This window comes from Talpa europaea (genome assembly GCF_964194135.1).
Source record: "Talpa europaea genome assembly, chromosome: 5".
NCBI classification, from domain to species: domain Eukaryota; kingdom Metazoa; phylum Chordata; class Mammalia; order Eulipotyphla; family Talpidae; genus Talpa; species Talpa europaea.
Window position 1 is genome coordinate 106758251 of NC_140071.1, and position 15010 is coordinate 106773260.

The following is a 15010-nucleotide window of genomic DNA, read 5'->3' on the forward strand; positions in this document are numbered from 1 at the left end:
TACAAAAGCAGCAGTTCATTAAAACAAAAATCACCTATCTATTTCTAACCACATGTTTCTAAGCTTACATAATTTTTTTTAAAAGAAAAACTAATCCCTGTATGGTTTACCTTCAGTATTTTCCAAATTTTACTTTAAAGTGATTCAAATAGACTATCAAAAACACAGAATTCTTGGACACAATCAGAAGCTCTAAGTCAGAATTTTCTAAACAGAAATCTAAGAATCTATATTTTTAGAGGAAACTGACCCAGACCCTTCTGGATAACAAGAAGCACCTGAATGTGATAAATTGTGCATGGCAGAAATAAGTGGTGGTTTCCAGCTGGCAGATACTGACAGTCCACTTGGCCAAATTTTGAATGTAGAATCAAATAGGAGATACATGCATTTTTAAAATGTGAATGTTAATAAACTAAAACAATACACATATGGAGGAGATTTTGTAGGAAATTAAAAACAGTCTCAACTGAAGTATTAACATATTCATGGTCTGTCACAGGCTGAAAGAATTTTAATATTGTCCTATATGCTTTCTCAAACCTTTAATACTTAAAACATATGGCAATAAGTAAAATAAATGGAGTGTTATGTCTTTTAAGTACAAGTAGCCAGTTTTTGTCTACACAAATAGCACTGGGTATAAGGACAAATGGATGATATTTTCTTATTCCATTTAATATAACTGATTTTTATATTTTCATTATAAGCATTCTATTTTAAAGAGGGAGTCAGACATTATTTTATACTTAGTGAACTATTGGTCATTCCATTAACATTTAAAAGTTCAACATTTAAAAATTTTAATATAACATTAAAATTGTTATAATCAAGGAAATTTGCCTATAATTGGTATATTAATTTGGGTTGTAAAATCCACTGGATATAGGGAAAAATAATCTTATCTGTATAGGTGCATTGCTTTTGGATTTCACCCAACATTTAGAGCAGTGCAAAGTTCAGAGAAGAGGTTATGGATACTTTTGATTGATGAAGCTTGAAAGGTATGAAGAGTTATGGAGGATTTATCATTGAAGTCTTTTTAAACAATGGTCTAATATTTTGCAACTGAAAATACTACAAACAGTAGTATATATTTGGCACCCAGTCTATACTTGGTATTGTTTATACAGAAACATATTTCAACCTTCATAAAAAGATGAATTTTTATCATTATTTCTACTTGAAAGATAAAAAGTACATTCATAGAGGTTAAGTAACTTAAACAGGATCACAGAACTAGAAAATAATTGACTGTCAAAGGATTTGAAACCAATTCTGTTTGACTTCAGGGATGTCTGTGACCTGTCACTCATTCCCATCTGGGAACTCTGTGCCTTAACTAGGGTTGTGTATTTGAAAAGTTAGGATGATATGCTTTACATAATGGGTGGTAGGATTGTTACTATCATTGTTTGTTCCATTGAAATATTAGAGGTTTCTGAATTATAATCAACAAGTAAAGCAAACAAAAATTTTTAATTATTTAACCACCAGACATATATACCAGAATTGACCAATAAAATAAATGGATGGTAAATGGTAGGAACCATGTGGGATGTTACAAATAATTAGGCTGAAAATATTAGACTGATCCATGTGATAATTGATTAGAGTTGGTGAAAGCAGCTTGTAGTCATGTTTAGCAGCAAGGAACACATCTATCATCCAGGTTTTGGTTTCTAATAAAAGAGATCAGTGCTCCTTGTAGAAATAACTGATTCCAGGAATTAAATAAGCAAGATGAGCTTCCAACATTGGTACCATAGTGTCAGAAAGTGAGAAAATTACACAGATAAGTCAACCTACAATAATGGGGTATGTCAATGAGACATGGCCAAAGTTTTAATAATTTAAGTAACAAAATATTTTATTGTAAAAGAAAGTATTAAAATACCCATATATCCACAGCGATATAAATAAGTGACAAAAGGAAGAGAGGAAGGAAAAGAGAGGGAGAGGGGAAGGGAAAGTAGAGGAACAGAATGACAAATCCCCTGTACAAAAGAATTTCAAGTACTTTAGTCAGACATTCTGAACCTAACTCCTCACTCCTTAAGTATAAGCTGCATATAGTAACATTCTTCCAAAGATAAATAGTGTAGATAACATGTACACTTGATTCGATGTAGTGGGAAGTGACCCTTCAACTCTGAAGTCTTCCTTCAAAGACCTCATATATACTAGTGTTGATCCCATACTAGTGATGAGAAAAATCTCAAATTCCAAATGAGAGCATCTAGAGCATACCTGATCGTTATGACTCAAAACTGTTGTGGTCATCAGATCAAGCAAAGTCTAGGGGGATGGAGAGGAGGGGAGGAGAACGAAGGGCACAGGACATGGGTACTGGGAGTATTGGTGGAGAGTGAGTGAAGCCTGTCCCCAAAGTTATGTCAATACACAGATGAATGACAGATCAATAAAAAACAAGTTTAAAAACAAACAAAATATCTAGCAAGGTCTGTGGAAGTATCACAGCCAAGATGAGCCTAAGGGGGCATGACAAATTTCTTATGGTATGTTGGATGGAATCCTGGGAGAAAAATAAGACTGTAAGTAAAAATTAAGGAAACATGCAGAAATAATGTACTTTCCTTAATACTAATGCAGTCAATAATGGCTCATTAGTTGTGACAGATGCCCCGCAGATGTGCTGTACTACAGTAAGATATCCCTACTGGGGGACAGCAGATGAGAGCTACCTGGGAACTCCCTGTACTATCTTCATTATTTTTCAATATTTATAAAACTGTTCTAAATTTAAAATTAAAAAATCCAAAGTTACAAATTAGTGCATAATGGGAACTGTTACTCGTGTAAAGAATCAATGTCTTGGGACCTCCCTGGTGGCCTAGGGATTAAGTTTCAGTGTTGTCACCTCTATGGCCTGAGTTCAATCCAAGGCCAGGGAGCTAACCCACATATGGCACAGCAGACCTCTCCTCTCTCAACTACTGCTCCCCTCAGCAGTGTATTTCAGTTACTCTGCCTGTTCTGCTCCCCACTCTGTTTCTGGTGGATCCTCTCACCTCCTGCACCTCTGGCCTACACTCTAGTTCTTCTATGTAAAAATAAAAATCCATATCTTGCAAATACTGGTACTCAGAGGCCAACTTTAGTATAGAAGCTACAATATGAAAACAATTTGGAATATTTCTACATATCCAAATGGTGAAATTTGTTATAAAAATTTTACCCTGTTCACAACTTGATTTCTTTAGTATATTTTGCTGTTCTTACACTGATGCTCTAATAGTTTTATGATTTAATATTATCCAACAAAATTTTATAACTGAAAATTCTGTCATGATTTGAACTTTGTTCCTGGGTTAATTACAAAAGGTTAAATTGGTAAAAAATAAGTAAAAATTATCAATGAGAAGGACAGGTGACATGAAGTAAACATGCTGTTGATGCTGACAAATCTGGGTACAGTTGTTTAATATGGATCATCTATTACAGTAAAATATTTTACAGTAAGGGAGGATTGCTACCATTTACAATTTGTGCATTGTTATTATATCCCCAGGAGCTGTAGTCTCCCCACTTTGATCAGCTGTACTTATACGATGCAAGGATGGTCATGTTAGAGAGAAAAATTATTCATGAACTCCTCTGATCTTACAAGTGGTCTTCTCACCTCTTCTGAACCCAGTTTTAAAGAGTTGTCTATAGCCTCTGAGAAAACTGGGTTTGGGAAAAAAAGCAAATTTATTAAATCAAACAGTCTTTGTAAGCTACATAGTTTAACTGTGATTGATGTATATAAATACAAATATTCTACTTCAGGCTGTTCTGTGTTGATATTTTTTTGATAGTTTCACTTTGGAATTGATTGTTTTATTAAAGAGTTTAACTTTAAAATAAAGCACAAATCCCCACTAATAAAATCCTAGCATATGCACCTATGATGATACAAACTCAGTTTTGAATGCTATACCATGATGTTTACATATTTTCTATTCACTCATGCATCCATTCAACATATGTTTTTTAAATATCTACATGCCGAGTAATTTTCTGGTGCTGGAAATACAGCAGTGAGCTAAACCAAGTTATTCCTTACCTTTATGGAACACACATGTTAAGTACAATCTATGAATAGAAAGTTGGCAACAGCACTAATTTGTTAGGTAAGGACACTCTATTAGAAATATAATCAATCAAAAAGATGTTAACAATGAAGTAAAGTGATGAAGAATATTGAGGACAATAGTTACAGTATATAATTCAATAAATATGCATTGATGACAGTAGTGCAATTCAAGATTCAAGATAACTCATAAAGATACTACCGAATGAAGTACATTAAAAATCTGTCTTCTTTAATCTTTTGTTAGTATTCTGCTTCACTCACTTTATTATTTTTCTATAAACACTGCAATGAACTAGGAGCCCGTAGTTTACTTTTCCTTGTTTGCATATCTTATGAATGCTTTAATCACTGTGATGAAAATGGCATGAATTTCCTTTACTAAGAAATCTGTAGAGACTTTGAACCAATGCCAAAATAGTTCTGTGAGAATTACAAATACAATTTTCATGGAAGTAAACAAATTAATTTCAAAACTACAATTTTGAAAATATTACAATTTTGGTTTTATATGCATGTTGTATATGTTCTGTTCTACTATGAGAAACTTTATGGAGCTGGACATATTTAAAAAGAAAGTTAAGACTGAACATACTCACCCTCTGAACCTGAATATCACATAGGTCTACGGTTAAAAACATAAAAGTAGTCTTCTTCCTGGTCCCTTATTTAGGTTTTCTAAATTCCTGCTATGCGTGAGACACTATTTGGGGGTGGAGGGGTGAAAAGAGTAGGCTCAAAACGGGGGTGGGGGGTGGAAATTGTATGGGGACAATAGCCAAAATGAAAATGCATACATTGTACAAAAATGAAAAATGATGTAAAAATATATAAAATTAAAAAAAATAATAAAAAATAAAAATATTAATAAAAAAGCATAAAAGTACACGTATTAAAGTGCCAAAGTCATTATCACCTATGATGGATTTATAAAATACTGGACACTCTCTTACAGATTATTAATTTCATTGAAAGCCATACTTAATTATTATTAATTAAATTAAAAATTATTAATTTCATTGAAGCCATACTTCATTCAGTCATAAGCATGCTTGTTATTTATGTCATTGGAAATCCAGTGTATAAAATTATTTTCATTTAAATTTATATTTATATCATAAACTTTTAAATTCATGATGATGCCATACCTCACATTATCTTTTTATTGTCTGCCCACAATTTCAACTATTTATTTACTTGAGTTTTCCTTTTCTGTTTCAAATTTATAAATTATCTGCAATTAAAAAGTTTGTACACTATTACTTTGATTTTTTTAATAATTCTATACATATTTATTGCACCTTCCCTATTCTAGATACTATTCTAAGTCTAGGGAATCAACTGAAAATATTATAAATGATATTTCTACCCTCATAAAAATTATATTCTACTTGACACAATTGAAAAAACATATAATTTGTAAATCAGATACTACAAATATAAAATCTGAGAAAAAAAAAAAACACTGAAAAATCAGTGGGTCTGATGAAGTGAGGGACCTGCAGGTGAGAGTTGGTTGCTTGAGTCATGGAGTAGATGGGAAAGGTCTCCATGAGAAAACCAGAGAGGAAGCGAGCCCTGGAGAAGTCATGGCAAAAATCCCCCCTGGATGATGGAATGCTGAACAAGCTTTCTTTGATAGGAGTGTGTCTGAAGTGCTTAAGAACAGAGACCCTAAACAGAGCCACTGAAGAACTGTACCAAGAGGGAAAGGCAGAGAAGATACAGCAAGCCAGAGGTGTTGATCCTTGAAAGTAGACATATTTGTGTTTTACTCCTGGGTGAGACATGGAGGCACTTGAGACTTTTGAGCAGAGGAGTCACATCTGTTCTCAATGATCAGCCTATCCCCCACCCCACTTTTCGTATTACTGTAGGGCCCAACAAAAACTTTTAAATTTTGTTCTTGCTATCTGTTATTCAAGTGGTACCTCTGATTTGATTATATTTTGAGGGGAATAAGAGAAATAAAAGATAGATAGATAGATAGATAGATAAATAGATAGATAGGTAGGACTAGTCTCTAGGACTGATATATTTTCCACTTTTATATATATTTTATGCATATTAGCATATTATATATACTGTGTTGTATGTTATTTCCATCTTTCTATACATAAACACACAAAACACATGTAAATCTTTCATTAGTATATAATAATCTTACCTGTGTCTTTTATAAAAGCTGAAAACTATAAAAATAATTTTCTATATGAGTTTCAACAAACTGATACAAATATATGCTAAATCAAATAGCCACATGTTTGTGAATTTAGAATATGCAGACATATGTGAAATTGCTTATATATATATATTTTGTTTTAATCACTAAGTAAGCATTTAATAAACACTAACAGATATCCAGAAACACCACAAGCACATAAGTTGTTGGGACTTTTAATAAAATATTAGGGTTATATGGATGTGAAAAAAAAATTTCTTTTATTTGGTGTTTTCAAAATATACCACATATTGGGCCTCCCCGGTGGCGCAGCGGTAGAGCACTGGGTTGCGAAGCTGCCCGCGGCCTCTGCGGCGCCGGTTCAATCCCCGGCGCCGGTTCAATCCCCGGCGCCGGTTCAATCCCCGGCGCCGGTTCAATCCCCGGCTGCTCCCCGGCCACAGGAGGAGGGTCCCACATGGCGTGCAGACCTCTCCTGCCGCCCGCTGCTCCCCTCAGCAGTGTACTTCGGTCCTTCTGCCTGCTCTGCTCCCCGCTCTGGCTCTGGTGAATTCTCTCACCCTCCCGTGCTTCTGACTGTACCCAGTGCATGTATAAACAAAACAAACAAACAAGCAAAACAAAATAAATAAAGAAAAACATGCCTCTATTAAAAAAAAATATATATACCACATATTTATTATACTAACATATTTTGGAAAGAAAACTATATTAATATATTAATTCATTAATATAATTGTAACGCATGATTTCAAAAACAATAAATTAAAAAAAAGCCTTAATGTGGAAATGTGGTAATGTAAATATTTTGGTAATGTAAATGTTAACAAAAGTATTAGCAGAAATGAGCTATAGAATATATAGCCCATAAATTTTAGAAACATAGATGATAAATAAGAACATCAAAATGTTGACTAAAAAGTAATATAGTTCATTTTTCTTCCTTTTTTTGGAAAATGTGGACTTAAGATTCTGTGTGACTATAATTTTTGTATGAGAAAAATCTGTAAAAACTTATATAGAGAAAGTAAAACTACTTCCAGGTTAAAAGAAAATTTAATGTATTGTAATATTTATTGCAGTACATTTCAAAAATGCCAATATTCATATATACAACTCTAATTTCAGGGCTTTGTTACTCATGCTACTCTTTATTTATACTATTTTGCAGCCCCCTCTCCAGTCACCAATGTGAAAAAGGGGAAGATTTCAAAGAACAGCATCTCTCTGTCTTGGCAAGAGCCAGATCGTCCCAATGGAATCATCCTGGAGTATGAAATCAAATATTTTGAAAAGGTGAGATTAACAGAATAAAGAACATCCTCTCTTCCTTTTTTTTCACTTTAGAAGTTGCAATTATCTAATTTACAAAAAAGCATGCTGCAATTTTATGCGTAAATCAATGACAATTGATTCTGCAGTTGTGATTATGGAGCCTGGAAGTGTACAGGGAGCACACTACTCAGCTTTTTCTGCTGCCAAACAGTTTAGGCTACCGGAATACCACCATATCATCTAACATCAGCTTAACTAGCTTTTACAGCATTAAAAGATAAAGTGATAGGACATCCTGAAAATGCCACACTTAGGTTGTTCACCTTCAAGAGTGACTATTCTTTACTGCAAGAAAAAACACAGGTGCTTATGATCAGTAACCCTGCACCATACCTATGCTGTTAAGGAAGTACAGACAGATGTGCCTGTAATATATAATTATTTTAAATTATAACAAAAATCTACACTACTATTAACTTTTTTTTTTAATTTTAGGAAATAAAATCAGAAATGTGTCTCACATTTTCTATATTTTATCAGTTTTCTCTCCTTCCTAGAATTAACTATAGTAATTAAGAATTTTGTCATAATAGTTGTTGCAGTACAACAATCACCCAAATTACTCTTTCCTAATCCACAAACAAGTGAATTATTGATAAAGAAAGATGGAAAATAAAGATGGGCCTAAATTTCTAGATGAAGTGTGCTGCATATAATATATATTATATATATATATATATATAGTTGCCATGCATATAATTGCCATGGGTCTTTACAAATAGCAACCCCATTTACTGTGATCTTGTACAATTACATACAACATTTAGAACAACTTAAGTTCTGATAGAACAGATATACTTAGGTGCCCAAACCAGACTCAAAGTGGAGGTATTAGAGATTCTGACCCAGATGTGTTTATCTTGTGGAAGAGTAGAAAGGATCTGGTTCTTTGCATAATGAAGAAATGTGCCCAGCCACACCTTTCAATTGATTCTTCCAAGCTCACAGAAACCAGGAGTTCTCTATTAGAGAAGAATAAAGACAGTGGGAGAAAGTTCAAAAAGCTTTTTCTGCAATGCCTAAGAAATTGTCCCAGCTAGGATACTGGTAAAGAAAGGGGAAATATTGGTTTTTAGTGTACTACTGGAAAACTATTACAACAAATATGGATATCCTATTAAAATTACTTAAAAATCCAGCATCATCTACATAGCAAAAAAAAATAGATATATAGATAGATATAGATATATGCATGGAGAAAAGAGATTAGGTAAACACTAAAATACAGTGAAATAATTCATTACATTATGAAAATTAAAAAGTAATTTTGCATCTTTCATTATTAATTCAATTATTTGTAAATATTCAATTACAATAGTGTAAAGTCAGGACTGGACACGGTGCAAGTTTCCTGATCCCATGCAGACCGGGCAAAGGAGGAGTCAGAGTCCTCAGTGCTTTTTTGCAGGTCTTTTATTGGGGTTCACCAGGCATATGGCAGGCAGGGGTGCTGGCCTCCCAGCCCCCAGCAAGTCTTCACTCTATCTGGGCTCTCTGGCGTTGGTTCTGCTGCTTCTCGGCTTCTCTTTCGGCTTCGGCTTCGGCTTCTACTGCTGCTGCTGGCGTCCCCGTGACGCCACCCTTAAAAAGCACAGTCTTAGCTCAGCTGAATCCCATCTACCTATGCCCACACCCTATTCCAGATGCCCGCCATCAGGCATGGTTTCAGGACAAGGATCCATCATCTATCCTGATGGCGGAAGAGCAGAAAAGCCTGATATTTTCTTTACCCTACAAATAGTAAGACAGTATGGGAGGGTGTGGGTAGCAGAGTTTTCTGCATATTCTCTCTAGGTTTTGGGTGTCCTTAGTACAGTGTTCATATATGACTTTAAAAGAGAAAAATAGTCAATTATTGCTTTTGAAAAAGTCTTTCTAGGCATGATTAACTGATGGTGTTACATGTAATTACTGGATTACTAGGGAATATAAGTAAAAATAAGTCATATGTCACAAAATCTAATATCAAATACATTATATACCAAAGATGGTCTCAAAGAATACTTCTGAGTCTGTGGTTTGGTGAGAGATAATTTACAGTACTTACATTTTTAAAAATGGGTGTAGTGGCAGGAAGGGCCAGAGCAGGATCTCTATGACTGGAGCAGACAGGGTAAAGGAGAGTCCTAGGAACCCTCGGTGGCTTTTTCAGGCTTTTATTTTACATTTTACCAGGTACATGGCAGGCAGGGGTGCTGGGGGGCCAGGTGGCTGGCAGGTCTCCTAGCCCCTGGCATATCTCCACTCTTTCTGGGCTCTTCGGCGTGGTCCCTGCTCTCGTGGTCCCTGCTTCTCTGCTGCTTCTGCTTCTTCTGATAGTTCCATTCCTTTCGCTCTATTGGAGTCCCCGTGATGCTGCCCTTATAAGCCCCATCTTAGCCCAGGTGCATCTACCTATGCATGCCCACACCCTACTTCTGGTGCCCTACACCAGGCATGCATTCAGGACCGCAGGGATCCATCATCAATCCTAATGGCGGGATGGCAGAAAAGCCTGACAATTATTTACCCTACAATGGGTAAATCATGTAAAATGTCATTACATTAATGTTCCTCACTGAGTCATAATTTTGGGGGAGTAGTAGTCCAAATTGCAATGTATATTCCTTTTTTTAAAAAAAAAAATATTTATTTATTTATGCAAACACTGGGTACAGTCAGAAGCGCGAGAGGTTGAGAGAATTCACAAGAGCCAGAGGGGAGAGTAGAGCAGACAGACTGATGAAGTACACTGCTGAGGGGAACAGCGGGCGGCAGGAGAGGTCTGTGCGCCATGTGGGACCCTTGCCGGCAGCCGCGGATCGAACTGGCGCTGCAGAGGCTGCGGGCAGCTTCGCAGCCCAGCGCTCAACCACTGCCCCACCAGGGGAGGCCCGCAATGTATATTCTTTAGGCCTATAATTTAAACACATGCTATAGCCAAAAATAATTGTTAAGTTTTACATTTCTTATTCAAGCTTTCATAGACTTTATTAATCTGAATACTAAAGTAAAGCCAGATAAGTAGTTATACATCTACATATGAACATATATTAGATCATTTTATAAACATGTTTCCAAATTTTGTTGTGATTTTAGTTTATTTTAAAAGAAATTCCAATGCATAATGGCATTTGAAAATAACTAAACTAAAAGCTATATTTTGAATATATGAATTTTAGAGGAAATAAAGCAGGTAAACTAAAAGTTTGACAAATATTTAATTCCCTGCTTCCTTTTCCTTACCTTGCAACAACTAACTATATCAATGACTGTTTTTTTTTTCCTCTTGTGTCTTTAAGGAAAAATCCTATTTTTGCTTTATAAGTAACATTTTATTGTTTATACTTTTATTTATCAGCAAATTCATGGGTCTTATATATGTACAATTCAATAGGTGCAATGATTGATCTTTTCTCTTAGCTGATGACTCTGTTAAAGAGTTGTTGAATGAATGATGGGCAAGAGTTATTTTCTGTTAGTATCTATTCTAATAAGTTTTATTTATTTTATACATAGTCTAATTGCTTAAATATATGCATTACATTAAAATTTGGTTTTCTATTTAAAGCCACATTAATATATTCTATTACCTGTATAATACAAAATTATGATTTTAGAAAGTGATTTCTATACATATCCTCAATAATGAATAATAAGTTGCTTGTTTACATCCTTTGAAAGGAGCAAAATTTTACATGTTATTTGGGAGAAGTTATAAACTTCCATCAGTATTTTCTTTTCTGCATTGATAATATTAATCCTGGACTCTTTGTCAAGCAAAATTTTTGCACATATCAATGAAATACACAGAAGTTTTTTCTTAACACTTTAAGTAGGGAAAATAAAAAGGATAATGAGTTTTTGTACCATGCATTGAGGTGGGGGTCCTGATAGGTTTCCAGAGTTCATTTTGAACTTTCAGAATGACACTACTATTTTATTGGATGGCTTTTGGCCAGACACAGGTGGTATAGCTTTCCAGGGCTCATGCATTTGCCAGCTGGCATTTCTGCCCGTGATTGCCCTGCTCTAATAGAGGTCATTGGGCCTCTCTGCTCCTGCATGGTGATGGGCCCATTGCCATCTCTTAATTAAAGGCAAAAGCAAAGGGAAGCTGCCCTTTGGCAGGGTGGTTGCCAGCTGGCTCCTTCTGCAGAGGCCCTCCCCTCGCTGCATGTGAGCAGTGTTTGCTAAGCAGCTGGGGAATGTAGCTCATTTGCTCAGCAGGGGCATGAAAGCAGCAAAAGCCACTGCCCTGACCAAGGACTTGGCAGCCAGGTGGTTGTGGGTGTTAAGATGTATATATAGAGTTTGTGATTTGATGGAAATTGCAATAAGAATAATTGAAAGTGATAGAATAGAAGCATGTTTTGGAAGATACTTTTATCATTCACAATGTATGTTTGTGGATTTTTACAATGTAGGTATATGCTTTGCTTCAATATACAGTATTCAGCTAACTCAGAGACACAATGTGCAGTTATACCTGCAATAAGGAACCACTGAGACATACATAATGTTAATAGATAAATCAGACAGACTGTCCTACAATTTTGTACAATTAGTATTAGATCATGCATTATTTCAAGGAATAGCATTCTTATATTCTTATAATATTTTTTGTCTTTTAGCAAAAATGCCAATTTCTAACTTTTATGCAAAACATATTAGCTGTGACTTCAATCATGTAAGCTTTAATTTTTTTTTTTTTTACTTTTGCCATCATGCTATAGGATTAGGCTATTGGTTCTAGGATTTGCCATTGTACAACCTAATATTATAGAAATTGTGCTAAGATGTTAAGTAAATTTTCTCTAGCCTTATGTCCTCACAATTCTCTTGATAAGTAATTTCATTACATTTTAAAGAAGAAAAAACTAGGTCGAGTTGTATACTCACATTTACATACAAACTTAATAATAACATGACTGGAATTCTATCCTGACATTCCTATGTTCTCCTATAATATAATACTTATTTTACGTTACAAAGGTTAGCATTTTATATAAAAATCATAATTAGTCAATTTTTCTGTGTGAATTTTTCACTGAACTTGTATTTCCCTGAAGATTTTTCCACATTTATTACATTTCTGTAGAAAGAATTAAAGAATTAAAGAATTAAAGATAGGTAGTGGCTTGATTTTTCCCTCTTTTTAAGAATTAGTCTTTCCTTACAATCATTTGATTAATGAGTATAAGCCACCATTTTCTAAACATTTCAGGTAATTTTCTATTTATAAATAGAAATGTGTGCTGATTTATATTTTTAAAGCAAATGGACATAACATATACAGAATCAAATATTTTAATTTTTTCTAGACTTTTTTCACTAACTTAAATTCCATATAAACAAAATGAAAATAATTGTGAACAAACATTTAATCATTTCTTACTGAAAGTCACTGCTAAGATCATTGACAAATTGTAAAATATAATGTTATTGAGGCAATCTTGCACATTGTGTTTTAAGCGTGAATACTCTAGAATTTCACTATAATTGTTTATAGAAGCTTTTTATCCCTTTTACAAGGAGTCCATCAAGAAATTATCTGTTTTTTTAATTCTTTACATTTACTGTTTTACCCTTAGCATATAGAAATAGTAATGGAGTAGATAAGAAAAGAAATAAATATTTATGAATGAAAAATAATTGACATTAAAAGGAAAAGTAGCATAAGATTTAATTGTCTACTTTATCTAAACCTTTGCAAAACAAATAAAATTTCCTAAACACTTTAATGACTAGGCACTTAAATCACTTTGTGAATTAAAAAAATGCATTCATATATCAACAGTCATTGGGTTTCTTTCATTTATATTCATCCTATGTGCCAGTATTGTCCTCTATATTCATTCATAATAAACTGTATATTGTCATTAAAAGTTTTGCTTTAAACAAAATTCTGAACAAAATTAAGAATATTTATAACATTTTTTATATACCCACATACTTATCATTTATGATGTTCTTCCTTTTTTCTGTAGATTTGGATTTAATTCTAATGTCATTTCTTATAGTCAGAATCACATTTTTTGACATTCAGGTTAGCTGACAATAAACACTTTCATTTTTTATCTTAAAAATAATAAATATAAAAATATAGGAGTCAATAATTTGCATACAGTTGGTCAGAAAGCCTATTTAAATTAGAACATAGATCATACCTATTTGGAAAGATATTTGGATATACTAACCCCAAGATAATTTTTTATGTTTAAACATTAAATGAGAAATGCTAAAGCTTTTTTAAAAAGAATATTTACAGATTATATATTTTAGATTAATTGATTGTATATAGGAAGTTGTTGGAGGTCAAGTTTGATATGTCAAATTGGAAAAAATAACAACTATGAAAGCTAAAACATCTATACTTCATAGTTTATTAAGTGTTTTCACATACATTACCTGTGTCAGCTTACCCAGGCAACAATCTCTACTCTAATTTTACACATACAAAAACTAAGGAAAAAATTTTAAGATGGATTTAGTGTACTTTTACCACATGCTTTCAGGGTCTATACCAAAGTTACAGTACTATTACTATACTGTAACTGATTTTAAACTTCAAGGGAGAAGGAGGAGCATGGCTTACATTTGTTTTGCTTTTCAGTATACAGTGTTGTGAAGATTAATAACTATACTATCTATTAGAGTGCTTGAGAAGTGAATATTACATTCTTGTTTCCTCTTATTTGGAAAAAAAGCTCTGTATATGTTATCTCCATTTGCTTTGAAAATATAAATCAACACACATTTCTATTTATAAAGAGAAAATTACCTGAAATGTTTAGAAAATGATGGTTTGTACTCATTAATCAAATTATTGTAAGGAAAGACTGATTCTTAAAAAGAGGGAAATATCTGGCCATTACCTTTCTTTAATTCTTTAATATCTACAGAAATGTGGAAAAATATTCAGAGAAAAACAAGTTCAGTGAAAAATTCACACAGAAAAAATACAAGGGAGGACAAAGTTCAAGACAGGGACTTAGTGTATTTAAAATCTATATAGGTCTAAGATTTGATTTTCAATCACAGTAACTTCAGCAATAATAAGCAGTTACAGATGCCAGGTAGATATTTTCATTAGCAGTCAAAATAGGAATAGTTACTCTTTATTTCAAGTATAGTAAACTATACTTCCAGTGATGTTCTTCCCACTTCATCTCTATTCACTATTCATCTACCCCCAAAACATTAAAGTGAAAAAATAGAGTTTTAAAATGGAAAAAAAAAATTCCCGATTTACATTTTTCCTTAATACTCCCTTAATACTTAATATAGGGCTTAATGAATTGAATCTAAATTAATTCATATTTAATTCATTGAAATTAAAATTCTCCAGTGAACTAGTCCTTCCTCTCTCAAGCTCTAAATATAATTAGAAATCAAATTCACTGAAGATGTAAAGC

At 33.5% G+C, this 15010-nt stretch overlaps 1 protein-coding gene across 10 annotated transcripts in view; it reads left to right on the forward strand.

Moving 5' to 3' along the window:
- The window catches only part of EPHA5 (EPH receptor A5), a gene marked incomplete at both ends in the record, with an annotated part of 318509 nt that overhangs the window by 218388 nt on the left and 85111 nt on the right, over positions 1–15010 (forward strand). For all 10 annotated transcript variants that reach the window (XM_084234099.1, XM_084234102.1, XM_084234101.1 and 7 more), the window contains one exon: positions 7450–7574. In XM_084234099.1, coding sequence (XP_084090225.1) covers positions 7450–7574 — 125 coding nt within the window. The remainder of the gene's footprint in view (positions 1–7449; positions 7575–15010) is intronic.